The sequence below is a fragment of the Anoplolepis gracilipes genome, chromosome 16 (genome assembly GCF_047496725.1).
Source record: "Anoplolepis gracilipes chromosome 16, ASM4749672v1, whole genome shotgun sequence".
Classification (NCBI taxonomy): Eukaryota; Metazoa; Arthropoda; class Insecta; order Hymenoptera; family Formicidae; genus Anoplolepis; species Anoplolepis gracilipes.
In genome coordinates, this window is record NC_132985.1 from 1,187,934 (window position 1) to 1,204,593 (window position 16,660).

The 16,660-nt window shown below is 32.9% G+C and overlaps 1 protein-coding gene across 17 annotated transcripts in view; it reads right to left on the reverse strand.

Annotated features, from left to right (window-relative positions):
* The window catches only part of LOC140674824 (phosphatase and actin regulator 2), a 220,569-nt gene that overhangs the window by 129,009 nt on the left and 74,900 nt on the right, over positions 1–16,660 (reverse strand). For all 17 annotated transcript variants that reach the window (XM_072908663.1, XM_072908665.1, XM_072908664.1 and 14 more), the window contains 3 exons: positions 5,210–5,374; positions 4,690–4,788; positions 1,821–2,165 (listed from right to left, as the gene is read on the reverse strand). In XM_072908663.1, coding sequence (XP_072764764.1) covers positions 1,821–2,165; positions 4,690–4,788; positions 5,210–5,374 — 609 coding nt within the window. The remainder of the gene's footprint in view (positions 1–1,820; positions 2,166–4,689; positions 4,789–5,209; positions 5,375–16,660) is intronic.

Sequence of the window (16,660 nt, forward strand, 5' to 3'; positions counted from 1 at the left end):
ATTCTATGCTACGAGCAGAAAATCAATATCGGATGGAAGAGATTACTGACTGAAATTGGCTTCTTCTATTTTAACGCGTCCGTATATCATTATTTATTTCACAGATTGTCATTCAATTAATTTAAAAATACATGATCGTGCCATTTTGCAAAAATATACAAAATCCAGGTCACTTTATATTTCATCACATATATAAATAAATAATGATAGTTAAAATGATTAACATTAATAAATCTTGAAAGAGAATCGCGTTTAAAGAACCATTTGTTTGATTTCCTCTCGATCTTTTATTGGACCAAAATTTTTATTTTTTTTTTAAATATAATAACTGCAGCTCCGAATGTATAATTTTTGCAAAACCAGTTTTCTCAAAGGGATGAATCTTAAATTAAAAACATATAAAATATATACAAAAAATTTATATAGAACGACAGTTGTAACTTAATCATTATTAAAGCTTTATATTTATAATTATAATCAGATCTTGTACAAGACATTGCTAAAAAGGTGAAGTGAGAATTTCATGAGAAATTTATTTATTCAACCATAGATAGCACAATGTGCACCACGATCGTACTCGGTAGTTCATTAATGTTACTTCCGGTACATGACGTCCTGTAATTAGGTCATCGCTTATACTTATACGGTTACACATATATGCACATTTTAGGCGTTCGATATAATAAGAATCAACCTCATTAAGCGACAATCCAAAAAGTTTTTCTAAAAAAAAAAAAAAAAAAAATTCTTTCGCGCATTATTTATAATTTATCACTTATAATTTATTTATAATTAACCAAAAATAATAAAAATATTTTCTCAAACAAAAAAGCTTATATTATAAAATACTCATTATATGTTACATATAATTGATATTACGCTAAATATCTTACTAAAGATTAACAATAAATTTAAGATAAAACAACATGGAAAAATTGCTGTAAAAAATCAGAAGAACAGAATTCATCGTATAAATATTTTCGTATATCATTATTGATAGATTACATAACGTAAAGTAGAATGAGCACCTGTCGATATGAGTACGTAATTAGATTTTTGATTTTACGAAAAAATGTTAAACATTTATTATAAATGTCCCTTTTCACACATGCAAATAGAGCAGTAATCTACGTTATCGATGATTTGAATATATAACAGTAAATTTACATATGTAACTGTATCACAACCAAATTATCTTTCCAATACTACGTATTAAAAGTAAAACATAAATAAATGATTTATTTCCCCTGCATCCCGCTCACGAGCGTAATATTAATACACAGCGAATCTCAAGAGTGTCTACCTAATTTGGTTTCCCTACGTGGTAGAATCTATTTTCCAGAATAGCACAACTGAATATCATTTACGTCACCCATGTTATAGTCGTCTATAATATTTTATTTTTAACATTTCTTTTTATCAAGCAAATTACGTATTCCTATCTATAGTAAACAAAATAATATAATAGTTCATATAGAAACAATGTTCTTGTCATTACTTGTCATTAGATTGTCCGCACGATTAATATAACTTTAATTAATCTTCAATAAGATTACCTTGACGAATTTCAATATGCAAGCGTAGGATACTAACTCGCTATTATCATTCAAGTATTACGAGTCACGAAATTATGCGTGAATATTCATGTCTGTCGTAACGATCGTCAGTATGAAACCATGCAAACTCGCATTTAACCGTGCAACACAAGGGACGACTGCTAACGCGAGAGTGATGCGAACGGGGAAGCCTGAAATCGGAAACGGACGCCAACCTTATTCGTGCTTAGCGAGGAGGCAAAATCATATCGATGTTCGTCTTACCTTGCGTGCTGCCATTGGGCTGTCCGACCTGCTGCGGTATCCCAGGATAAAGGGGCGAGGGATGGGGCGACGGTTGATTGTTGCTGGGCGGTCCTGTAGAATGCGGGTTGGCAGTCGTCGGGGTCGGCGTAGCTGAAGATATCGCTTGCTGGGATTGCTGCAGGTTAACGGCGGACGTAGGTGTTGCCGCGGGGGTGCCATCGCCACCCCCGATACCACCCGTCACGGTGCCGCCAGATGGTTGTTGTTGCTGTTGCTGCAGCAGCGGCAGCTGTTGCTGCTGCTGCTGCGGCGCTTGCTGCGGCGTAGGAGGTTTTTGCGCGTCCGCCGACTCATTTATCGTTTCTGCAACAAGATAAGATTCGATATTGAATATTAATTCGTTCAGATAAACCACGTTCTTGAGCGGATATCGTCGTTTTTAAGAATGCTGTCTCACATTCGAATTATTAATTCACAAACGTCCAGGAATGATCAAATCAAATTCTAAAGTAATTAGGTAAAAGTTGCGACAAATTTCGTTACGTATTTAGGACGCAAGGGTAAAGACGCTAAACTTTATTAATCAATGCCTATAACACGTTTGAAATTCTACTCTTCGACAAGGGTGTTGAACATTGAGATTGCGGGTGTAATGTTAGTTGAGATTGTGAGATAAAATGATAGAAACGAAATATATACGCAAAGCATACAAAGGACAGATGGATCAGATTTACTGGTATATAAAAGGATTGAATTTAGTTCTAGTAGGAGAAATCTGGACATCGCCCTGGGTAAAATTTCAAAGTTCAAGAAGTTCTCAGTGTGTAGTCGGAATTTCGTTCGATCATATTAGAAAACAGGAAATTAGTACGCAAAGCGTAACAATTGTTAGCAATGCAACAATTATCAATGTTGTTGCGTTAACTCGATTCACTGTAAAAATAAGATTACAATATATTTTATATCATGTTATTAATCGTTTAATACACACAATATTCTAGAAATATATATTCATATAAATCCAGTAAGCTATTAATCTTACAATTTTAGAGTTTCATCAATCTCAGTTTCAGTTAAAAAATATTTACAACAAAAATTTTAAATTTGTAATATGTAATGTATAGATAAAAAAAATATATGTATAAAATTTCTTATATATGAAAATATTGCATGCCTGAAAAAATAAAAGTAGTAATGTATATGAGAGAAAAAAAGAAAGAATAAAATTATAAAAGTATATATATGTATATATGTATCTCCCAGCAAAATTATTAATAAAGTAAAACTTATACCGCAGCTAATAAATATTTTTTATATTATGTACCATATATATATTAAATTACATTTATGTATAAAAAAATTTTTAGTGTTAATATTTCAAAATATTGATATTTGATATATGTCAGATAATATATGTCGAGTGACAATGACGTTGAGCTTTTCATATATTACATCATTTTCATATATGACATCTGATATTGATACATATTGGTATTTTTCTTGCTTACACCTATGCGATATCTCTCGCTACATATTTCTCCATAGATCCCCGCGTTTTCAGAGTTTCCATCGATTTTGCGGTTAATTTAAATAAACGTTTCTCTTCTCGTAGTAACGAGATGACGTACGTTGATAAATAGCTTTACGTTATTGCCGTTAAAGTTTCGCAACTTTTCGCGATAATCTGACGAAACCAAGCGAGATACTTTAATTAACAAAGGGTAGAATATAGCTGCAAACTCTTTTTGTCTCTGTCTCTCTCTCTCTTTCTCAAAATCTTGAAGTTCGCGGATTGTTCGGATAAGGATATGACTAATGAGAGAATAGTTTCGAAATCAATAGAATTCTCAAGGTTCCTTTGCTAGAGGATATACCTAATAACTATTGTTATGTATTAAGTACCGAGGGAATACGTATTAATCACCCGAGAAGTTTCATGGTTCTTGAACGTCAAGAAGAATTAAATAAGGATTTTGAAATCTACTTTCTCGACGTCAATTAATCGTGTTTCTTGAAGCAATGTGAAAGGTATAATTACGCTTATAATTATGCTTTCTCAAAAAGATCAAGTACTTACTTTAATTTTCTATCAGTGCTGAATTGGAAATATTTTTTCGAAACTCTATGTAAATTGACAATCGTGTCATGAATGCACGTATTAAAAAAATAAAATTTTTCATTAATATTAGCATGGAACGAATAAACTAGCTCCACATCCGAACGAAACGCGAAATCACTCGGCAAGTGTCGCACAATGTCGATAAGAAGGATCGCACTGGTATCGTATCGTGATAATGCGTCAACGAATACATGCTATTATTTATATCAATGGACAATGATAAGAAATGAATATTTTAAGAAACGTAATTCTGAAATGACTTTGGTAATTAATCGCGTCATTTTGACGCGACATAACTTAGTCGCGATTGCGGAAATTGAGTTCACGTCTAGTACGGTAACGACTGCAAAACGCAATTACGATCTTACACTGGGTGACAAGTTGTCGACACCCTAGCAGTCTGTTCCTCGTTTCCTGTCCAGTCTGCCGAAAGGGCGGATATTATTTTTGGCGCGCCAGGTAAACGGAAATGTCCGTCTGCCGCGTGTGCAAATTTCAATATTCCAATATTCGCGTATTGCTAAGTTTCATACAATAAGAAAAATCATCAGGCAAGGAAAACAATGATAGAAAAATGACAGAACTTGGTGCATTCAAGAAGCAAAATTGCTACAAAAAATGCAAAATAACGATTTATTTAAAATAATTTGTATTAAAAATTTATATTAAAAATTCGTTGAGCTGAATCTACAGAAAACTAATGTCAAGTAAAAAATCGATAAATAAAATAAATTATAGACAACAAATATATAAAGAAAGAAGACTTACCATTTTCCGGAAACGATGTCGATCGTATCACGGGCTGCAATATCCCTTTCTGCACCAACTCATCTCTGGTGGCACGTACCGAGATTTTTCTCTCGAGCGCTATTAACAAAAGTAAAAGGAACGAATGCGAACGTTATATTGTTTGCTGTGTTATCTGCAACGCGTAATTTAAATAGCATGATTATTTTCGCAACAGGATATCGCGTGCGATTAACATAAAACGATTAACATAACACTGCGTAATTCTAGAAAAAAATGATTCAAAGGCATTATTGTGCATTTTTTCAAATGTAAATTTTAAACATATATTAAATAATAATTATCATTTTAAAACGCAGATATTTTTTTCTGTGACGTTGTAATGTCTAGTATAAAAAGAATACAATGCAAAAGTCATCGTTAAATTCTCACTATTACAATATAAAATGTTTTCGATTTAAATACCATTTAAATTGCAATCGTTAAATTTGATTACATTAAATTTAATTAGTTATAATACTATAAACACACTTATACTCACATAACGAAGCGGCTTCAAATTTATCCGATTTCTTTTTCCGCTTCCATTTCCAGGGTTTGAAGAGTCTACCGAGTGCCGAAAATTTACTTTTTCTTTCCAAGGGCGGCGTTCTCGCACCTGAACCCAAACTGTTTGTTCGTAAAGCAGCGCCATTTTGCTTTTTTGCTGCAACAAAAAAAGAAATTTTACATTAATGTAAATGTAAATATTTTTTCGTACACGAAAAAAATACTCGATTCAAGACGAATTGAATTTCACATTTACATTTAGTCATTTAGCCAAAATATTTAAGCCTTTTTATATTTATCATTCTTTAATATTATTATTTAATAAAATCATAATATTAAAATTATCATTTTGTAACAAAATATACTTGTATGTTAGCTATCGAGAATGGTTATTTAAATAAGTACGTAAATTTGCAAGTTGATTACTTGCACACGATACAAACTAAGCTTATCGTTTGTGTGATGCAGGAATATCAACCTCGGATATGTTATCCAGATTTTCCGTTTTCCCGATGAAATATAGCTGCTGCCTATCTTACCCGCGTTTACCGACCAGGGATGCGAGCTTTCCCATCAACCCTTTTATCGGCAATTGCAAGGGTGGAACTCAACCGACCGTCGATCCATTAATTTATTCAATACGAAAAATTACAATTTCTTTTATTCAAATCTATGTTACGTATTTCATAAGACAGTTCAAAAATTAAAAGACGATAACTTTCACGAATTTAATTAAAAAATATTTCCTCAAAATTTTATCGATCAATAAAATTATTCGAGTGATAACGTTATTTATAAACAGATTAAAGATACATTTCTGATAAAAATTCATCATAAATAGTATATGAAATTAACTAAATTAAAAAAAAGAATCGTTAATATTATAATCTCTTGCTATATTCAAACATTCTATTATTTATCGATTATATTGTAGTTTTTATTGCAACCGAGACACATTGATATTAAATAGGCAAAACTATTTGTCAAATATAACAAGTATATATTTTTTACATGTAACATTATATGTTATGTTACATACTATTCTACAATTGCACAACTATTCCTGCAACGCGTGAAGCGGATCGACATATGAAAAGTTGGAAATATATTGTTTTCGTGTATCAAATCGTGTCTAACATTTTCGCTCAATTTCTATGCAAATTTTTTCGACAAACATGAAAAGTCCTATCTCCCATTTTCATCTTTCTCTTTTATCGTCCTCTATATTATACTAAACTATAACTGTATTAAATTTTCATAACAATACATGAATTATTACGCAAATATTGTCAGATAAATGTTAGCAATAATATAGGAAAAGAGCATGGGGGATAAAATATATAATACATTATTATATATACATTATTATAAACGTCTAATCTAATTATTGCATAACCAATGATTTTATATAATTCAATAATGCACCTTTGTGTTCTTTTTAAATAATATATGTATTGATTGATATGCAAATACGAGAATTTATATAAAGATATTAACAACGAGACAGAAGTTTAATTTATTTGACTGACATTTTACATGTTAATTTATATTCCGACAATAAAGAGAAATTTAATGCTAAACATTATAAAAGTATTTTTGAACATAGCAAAGCCCTGAATCCATAGAAAAATGAAATCCTTATACAAGAACACACATTTTATTTCACTTTTAATCTAACTTTTTTCTCTTTGCCAGTTGGTTTTACTGCCAGACAGCAGCACAACTCATGTCAACATAAAATCAATACTCGACAACGGCACCCCATAGATAATTTAGCGAATTTTTCATCGCGTTGTTCCGTAACGTTTACCCAATCACGCTGAAGCAGAAAGCGAAATGTGCCATACCAATTTTAGTCGACAGAAAGTAAAAAACAAGAGATTTATTGACGTCAAAATCCATTGCAAACTGATCACTCGCGCCAAATGCATGTTTGCAAAATCAATATTTCAACAAATATAATCAGATGCTAACGAAAAACAAGTGATATATAGTAAATAAATCTACCGGTATTTCATATCCATAACAAGAAATGTATCAAACACATTGATGAAAAAACTGTAAGACAAATAAGAGTGAAAATTTAATAGCATTATCAAAACTTTACGTAAGTTAATAAACAAAATTTTTAGAAACAAACCTTTTCAATTATCTATAGATAAACGTGACAATTTATATAAACGCAAAATAAATTAAATTCATGTTTTAACAACGATCTCTTTTATTATTGATAAATAAAACTTGTGTAGAAGAAAAGAAGACAGACAAATATGTATAATTAGAGATAAAACAAAATTAACAAGTGAAACTAGACTCTGCATTTAGAAGCAAGGCATCCGTCTTACTTTCGACCCTGTTAGAGTTCTTATCGCGCTATGGTCTTGCGAGAAGAGAGTTCGTTTTAAAAGATCGTTCCCTGAATACGCCCTTTCAACCTGCACTTATCGGCCATCTACTATCTTCCTGTCTGCAGCGCCCTTAGTACATAATACAGTAGTTACTGCCCTCTCGCGTCTCTCGAAAGACATTCCTCTGCACAGGCATAATCGTCGCGGCAAACAGGAAGAACTACAATAATATATATATATATATAACACAATCTTCGCAATTTATTAGATAAAAAAATCGAGACAATCACATATTGCAAGAAAAATCTTGCGCTTCGAAAGAGCGCAATAAATTAATTTTTATCAAAATTGTATAAACTAATTGATAAGTTTTATTTTAATAAATGTTGATAAAATATTGACATCTTAAAAAAAAAAAAAATGTTTGCAACAGTTTCTCTATTTATTCACAAACTAAGAAAATATGGATTTAATTAAGAAAAATTAAGGGAAATTATTTCCGATAAAAGTTTTAATTAGCCCTTATACTCATACCCGAATATTTGAATTGCCGATATAAAATGTCACGGTAGAATCTACTTTAAAATCCACTTTGGAAAGAAAACTATTCAGACTATCGCTAAGGAAAAGAGAAATTCTCCCATAAGCACAGTCATAAACAACCCATGTCGCCCTCCTCGCATCGTCACCCACCCTACGATGCATAATGCAAAAGTCCCGTATATAACTCGGGGAAAAATGCGACGAGGGTGACGGAAGAAAAGTGCGTCGTGCACGGTTGAACGCTGTCGAAGGGCGATTCTGAGAAACCCCCCCGTGGGGAATAATAGCCGATAACGTGCGGTAGGGCAGTTTTGTGAGCGTAAGGTAGAAGCAGCCGATTACGGCAGCCTTAAGCGCCTCTCGGGGATGCTTGTAATGTCTTGGAGGGCAAATCGCTCTTTTGAACAGAGTGACTTTCAGAGTGTAACGTACAACAAACTTCGCTTAAATGACGATCGTTAATTAGCCGCTGAAGCATTAATCCTCCCGCGAGAATCGAAAAGTTGTATTAAAATAAACATCGCAGCTAAAGAGTATCTAATCGACGTGATAATGCAAAATTTTGGGGAAAATATTGCGCGCTCGATTTATTGGAAAAAATTAGTTCGAAAACGAGTGTTAAACAATAATTATTATAGGTATGATGTTGACATAATAAACACGTGAGAGATACAAAATACAGCAAAATTTTCTTTGTCAAGCTTTTAAAGTTTTCGATTATTGGAAAAAACTGGCTCGAAAAAACAAGCGTTAGATAATAATTATGATGTTGCATAATAAACACGTGATACAAAATAAAGCAAAACTTTCTTTGTCAAGTTTTTAAAGTTTTTTTGGCAAAATTAAAAGAATAAATTCTTGTAGACTCAAATGCGTTGCCTATTTTCTTTTTATTTCAAAGTTTAATTATAAAAATGTTAAATACCATTTCAGTATACGTTTTTATCTGACAATAATGCACAATAATAATTGCACTTCCTAAATCAAATAGATAAAGTTCTACTCTCAAGTGAAACACATGCAAGTTCTGCTTTATCTCCCGCAGGCCTTTCCCCTTTATCTCATGAAAGGAAGGAAAAGAGTATATCAGCTCAGATGCTAAAGTGGCATAATTGACGCCACAAAACACTTCCGCTGTTCCTGGGGACCTATTCACGCGCGTCGAAAACCGTCGAGAGCTGTTGCACTATATCTGCAAACAATGGCAATATTAACGCAATAGACCGTATTCGTCATTGTTCGAAAATGTGTAGCAACTTAGACGAGAATCAGACTCTTGCTAACAATAAGAAAGGTAAGAAAAATTGGTCCTAGCACAATCTTCCAATCAGCGAAATTATGTCGCGATTATTCGCGATATATCAAAATATAGCAAATTATGTGAGTTATTATATAGAAAAGAAAGGAATACAAATTGCACCATCAAAACAATTATTAAATTTATCGTGTTAATAAAAATTTAAATAAAATGTAAATTAAATTATGTAAATTATTATATAATGTTTCAATAATTACAAAGTTTGCATTATAATTAAAAAATTAAAATCTATTTAAATAAAGTTTAACTTATAACAATGAGAGGATCATTTTATAACCTCATTTAAGCTACTAACTCTCATTACAAAATAGTTGCAAGTTAATCCAATTAATCTTTATGAAAAGCTGCATTAAGTCAATATCATTAGTGCGTTAATCAATAATAAATTATTCGCAAAATTATTGTGCGAGAAGATGAATAACACTTCACAACAGATTTTATACCTCTCAGTTATAGAGTGCAATAAAGCTCCTAGTTAATGTGCAAATGAACAGACGGTACGACAGTGAATAGATGCTTGAGGTTTATTCAGACGTCAATAATAAAAATTGTGTGAAAGGGATTTAACGAAAACTACATGAATTGACATCTACTAGCCTGGAGTTTCTATGATTGATAATCGCTAGTTATCGCCATCGCGTGAGGCATTAATTGTGCACGAAATACGCGTTAAATATTGAACAAACTCTCATAATAATAATTTCTATGAGCGAATTAATCCATTCAATTTAGTATCGAAATTGAAAGTTATATTATACAATTAATATTATAAAAATTAATTAATATTATAATACTATAATTATAATTAATATTATTTGTAAAAAGATAATACAGACAATTTCATGGAAAACACTATATTAAATTAAATTATTTAATTCTGTTAATACTCTTATCTAATAATTGAAAATTGTAAATTTGCAATGTAGAGATCTTACATTATGCACGATGATACCATTATTTAAAAATTGTGTTTTATACTTATTCATCAATTATATATAATTTACGCGATATATCATACCTATTAAGCATGTCATAATTTACGATTAAATTAATGACACAAAGCTAACTATGCCGACAAAATGTGTGGATTTAGCCATAATTGGTTCCGCCTTTCACCATAACAAAGCAGAAAAAGACATGAGTTTGCCTGCTATTTGGCAAATATTATTATAGCGGTTCTTCTAAACGAATGAAACTCGCCATGGAACTTGCACGCTGGACGACTCGTTCGTTTTGAAACAGAGAGAGAATTAATTATTAGGCACCATTAAAACAATCCAAGGGGAGAATGAGGATAATATGTCGCCTAATCGATTTGTGGCGGCCGGACAAATGGACTCGAATGTCGTTCGACCGGGAGCTAGAACTCGATATTGCTGCTATTGCTTCGATGCAACAGGCGCACCCGATGCAACAATAGACACGCGTCATTGTCGACGGGTCTGAACCGTGCCGAACAATTCCGCAATCGATTTACCTGAATCATAGTTCGATTGGTTAAACAGAGAAATAGAGAAGAGAGAGGGTAATACTTAAATACTGCCCCTCCTTTCTTCGTATGCGAAGAGGACAAGGAAATTCCAATCGCTATCGTACTTTATTAATACTTTGATACAAGTTTGTTATTAACTATAATAACTGAGAATAAAAGCTATGTAAAAAGTCTGTCACATACAACGCCAAACTGTATAACTGACAATAAATCCGATTGACTATTATCAATATATCATATGTATACGTGGTATGTGCATGTGCACGAGAAATTGCCAAAGTTAGTCTTGTTGCATCGTAACAAGAATACTCGTATAGCGTGAAACGTACGGAAGATGCGCGCAGAGATACGCGTTGCGTCGTCGTAACGACAATGTGAAAGATGCCAGGCGATTTGTTACTCGTCGTAACAATGTTGTGCCATGTGTTGCGATATCGCGCTGTTATATAGTCGCTTCCGCATCCTTCTGCGTCGTAAATCATAACTAACGGAATAATAAAGACCTGCGCTCGCGGTTTCCTCCCCAATTCGCGGTATACAAGTGCAACGACGGCGGGCAGAAAAATGCACAAATGAAATAAGAGTTGTAGCAGTGAGGACACGTTGCCCTGGGTACGGGGATGATGATAGCGACGGCGGCGACGGCGGCGACGGCGGCGGCGGCATCCCTGCAGCATCAAGGGATGCTGGGGTGTTGCTATGGTGACGCCACTTTGTTTTCCGTTCTCCAATTACCTGGCCGCTGGTTGTCAACTTGAAACTCCGGATACGTTTCTGCCGCACTGACCAGAAGCTTAACCAGGTAACCGAATATGATCATGTGTGTGCAGCAACTTACAGCACACTTCGTTAACCAGCGTAGGTACGCGAGAATTAATTACCTTCTCCCTTGCTACTTCTTACATTTTATATTCCTCGTCAACATATACCCTCATCACAATTATTTCAATAAAAAAAAATATATTTTACAAAAATTATAGAGTAAAAAATTGTCACAATATTAAAATAACTTAATGAACTAACTAAAATAATAATAAAATGACTGAATAATATTAATATATTTTCTTTCACACGACAAAGATGTAAAAATAATATTAATCGAGAGAACGACAGAGAATTTATGAGTTACCTTATAGAATGTGTCATATTTTAAGTGTTAAGTCGACGTCGGTCTCGCGTGAGTTTACGGTTCGAGAGTAAACGATACAGTACGATGTGGTAATGCTAAATTCAAAAACCATGCTCGATAGCAGACAGAATTTCACGGTACAAAGCATCGGAAACCGTAAAGACAATGCCCGTCGTTGTCAGAATACCCTCGCTCTCTGACCGAGAGAGAGAGAGAGAGAGAGAAAGAGATACAGAAGGAGAGAGCAGAGGACTTCGAGTCTCTATTATTCGTCTCAGAAGGATTAAATGCTCATTAATCTCTAATAGCATGTCCTTTCACAATCACTTTTGTCAAAAATCATCGTTAATTATAATAAATTAACAACTATGCGTATATATATATTTTATAAACAATATTTGCTTTCACTCTATTAGATAAATACATATTCTCTTTTTTTATAAACAATAAGAGTCTTGATATATAGAATAAAATAAATTATAACATTCATGCGTAAGCTTCAAATTATTAAAAAGAAAATAGATTCATGCAGATTAAGCTTTAAACATTAATAGATGATTTAATAAATAATAAATTTTTAAAAATTTTTAATAAACTTCATGTTTTATTTTTTTAAACAAAGAAATGAATTAATGTTAAACACAAGTAGTACATTTTCGTCTCCCGCGGTTTCAATTTTTCTGGTCCATTTAATCGTCAACTATTTATTTTATCCCGCTCTGTGACAATAATAATTCGGCGAGCGATCAGAAACTTTAATTAGCCGCGTTTAACATCAGAGTCAATTAGAAGCAGTAAGACAAAAGTCATTCAGCCGCGATTCGACGCGGATGAGAAGACGGAAAGTGAAGGCTGGTCTCCTTTCTCTTCTCCGTAAAGATGGCTTTCTTCGATTACAATCTCGAGATTCGGTACGAACGCAAAGATGCGCTCGTCGTCGTAGATTCAAATTACGCAATTGCAATGAGACTTCTCTCGGAAACGAAACCAAGAATAAAACATATACAGAACACGTACATCCGTTAAACGCAGCCGAAATTTCTGAAATTGTAGCAATTTCGGGAGCAGTAATTGCGATGCGTGCCTGGCTGTCGCGATTTGCTCAGTCGACATCATTGCGTTCAATCAATTATAACAGATCAAAAAAATTCGTGATCGGAAAGTAGATTAAAGATAGGCGTTAACTGTAAAACAGTTAAATTATATCACGTGCTAACTGAGCAAAATTTGTACAACAAATACAATTTCCGGAAATGCTTTCTCTCTCTCTCTTTAAATGTATTCCGAAAAATTCTGACACTATTAAATGTTTCTGTACAATAGTAATATATACATGTAATTTGTAAACGCAGAGAGAAGTCACGTACAATGCAATGTAAATAATTAAAATGCGAGCATTAACCTGAAACAATTTAAAAATAATCTCGGGTCTGACGTATTCGGACGAGATATTTTGTGTAATTACTGAAATCTAATTACACATCAGGTCTAAAATTATCACGTCGAATCTAAAATTATCTCAGAGATACAAATTAACGAGATATCTCTATTTTTCATAAATATATTTTTTCAAAGCAGAATTGAAGAAACACGTGTAATAAAGATTGTCGAAATGTTAACTGACTGCGTTTCTGCATTCATTTTATTTGAGTCTGTCAGTTTCCTGCAAACGGACGGATGTTCTCTACGATTATCGGAAAATAAATTCGAGAAAATGCCAACATTTATGTAAAGTACTGCTGTATTAATATGTGAATTATAAAAAGAATATCAATACACGTGAAAATAATTCAAAGCTTATTATTGAAAAAGATAAAAATAATCTCTCGAGAAAATTTATTTAATAAAAAAATTATTATTATTTCACTACATTATTCATATTTATAATTTAACATATGAAACCTTTAGTGTATTTTCCGATTATTGCTATCATGTTTCAAAATGATTGAGAGATATTGTCACTTCTAATAAATTCATGCAAATATTCATATAATATATTACAATCATTATTATAAAATATTATGATGTAATGATTATAGAATAATATTAACAATAATATCAACTACATAGATAAAAAAGCGTTATCACTATAATAAAAAATATTCTTGATATTGTTCGAATACATTCACGATGCAGTCTAAAATTCGATAAAATGCAGACGGAAAAATAGTTTTCGCCGAGCGGTGAATGCACCACGGATAGGCGAATAAAAAGCGTCAAAAGCGCCGACACCCATCCACGCTATCCGTCTCACTCGTTCTCCGTTACGCAAAGAGTTGATTGCGCGCGTAAAGCTCTATACAAGCATTGCGTTCTGCGCTTGCAGCAAAAGCTTATATCTCGCCGGAAAACGATTTAATCGTAACGTGTCAGGATGACAGCCAATATAAATTTTATTCTTTCAACATTTTCGTAACTCATGCTGAAAGCGCGTCTATGAATTTTTGTCGTAATATTAAATAAACATGACAATTGCGGAAAGATTCTTTTTATATTTTACGCTTTTCTGTATTAATCAAGATATCTGAGAAATATCACTGCAATATTTCTCAAAGTTCACATCGTTCTAATATTTATCAAAATTCACATAAAAATATAACTCTATCACATTTCCACTTTGTAATGTTACTGTACCATCGTCATAAATTGTTCCTTTACCAACGCAATAAATTTGTTAAGAATACTAACTATAAGTAATGCCACGGAATATTTATTGGTAATTTATTGGCAATTTCATAAACATGTCAGCTTAAAAGTTCCTGGCCAAGAATCAAAAATTTATTCCAAGTTCTAGTTTCACTCTGCCTTTCATTTTATAAGAAGCAAAATAATTTGACGTCACAATTCAAAATCTTTAAAAGAATACTTAATTCATGGCAAATCGTAAAAATAAAACTATAGCATAGCATATATAAAAATGATAATAATGTACTAATGACTGCGATATTGGATTTGGCGGAGAAATGCAACTTCATCTATCATATTTCTATCACATTCCAGCGACACACTTGCCAAATGTAACGCACATTGCCAAAAATGCGTATTTCTCATTCAACACACTTTACGGTGTGATTCTTCGTAAAATTTCCTGTATAATAAATATTATAGCAATTTCTTTCGAAACATTTTTCTGTGTTGAATTATTGAAAAATAAAAAAATTATATTATATGTTAATTGCATCATGTACGACATTGAATAGACTATTTGTGTGCAATATAGAAATATCGGAGATAATACTGTTTTTCCAAAGTTATCCTTTGCCCGCGATTTCAAAAAAAATATGCAAATAACTATTTCAACGATGAATAAGTTTACAATTTTAGGCGTAAAAGAATGAGGACAACGACTTGTATTATTTTTTACTTACTTGTATCGAACAAGTCAGTCTTAGAATTTATATGAACGTGAGTCACCGATGATCATATCTAATTTTTAACACGCGGAGTAGAATCGGTCGTTTTTCATTTAAATGAGATATTTCGACAATGACTACTAAATTCAATCACGGCTACCTACGCACTTTTTATATACGAGAAAAAATCCAATATGCGCGTGACAGAGAGCACAAACCATTTTGTCGTTTAAAAAGAAAATATACACTCTCTTTCAGAAAATTCTAAAGAATCCTGTCTTAAAAAACTGGTTTTAGAATCAGAAAAAAAAGTCGAATCATGCCGCAAAGAAAGTAAAATACATATATCGTAAATTCTAATTTATTCTTTGTAAATGTCAACGTCAATACTTTGTCATTTTTCTCACGAGTTAGTAAATAATAATTTCCGAAGCACCCAAGATACTATCTTGCAAGTAAAAAAATATATTTTTAAGACACACTATATATGAACGACGCTAATTATAATTCTTCGTACGTGAAAAGTACTGTTGCGAGTTGTCTGAAAGCCATCCGTGACAGTTACGCTGATGAAAGCAAACAGTACCTAGAATCGCGCGCGCAAAACATTGCTCGTCGTATAATGTAACTCGTCCATGTTCGAGTCCGACGACACCGTAGAGACGACTGGATTCCGCTCTGCGGCCACTCGCCCTCTACTCGTTCGACCGCTTAATAAAGCCTCTTCCTTCCTTTTCTTTCTCTTTTTCTCTCTCTCTCCTTTTCAGTCTCTCTCTTTCTCTTGTGTTGTGAACGTTCTCGTACGAGTAGAACCGTTATTCGCCGCCTCGTGGGATTACGCTCGCGCGTATATATACATGCCGCTGTATATATAGTATATTACTGCGTTAGTAATGTGTTTACGTTGGCGTATAGGTGCAATATGCGTGCGGCAATATATAGCTCTATGTGTGGCTCACGCGAGCTTTCCCGACACGTGGTCATAGAAATAGCACGCATTTATATGCAAGGATAGTGTACGACAATCGCGGCGATCTTCGTGGAACAAACGGCGTGTAACGATCATATCGTTACTATATGCAACTGGGACAATGAAAGAAAAAAGAAACGATGGTGTTTGTAATTTTTGAGAAGGGGACAAAAAAACTAGAACTGAATCTATTATTCCTCAAGCGTACCAAAGCAAACGATTTTTTCGACGGTTAAAACAAATTACAATAAAATAAAAAGACGGGGTATTATCATAACGATATTTCGGCT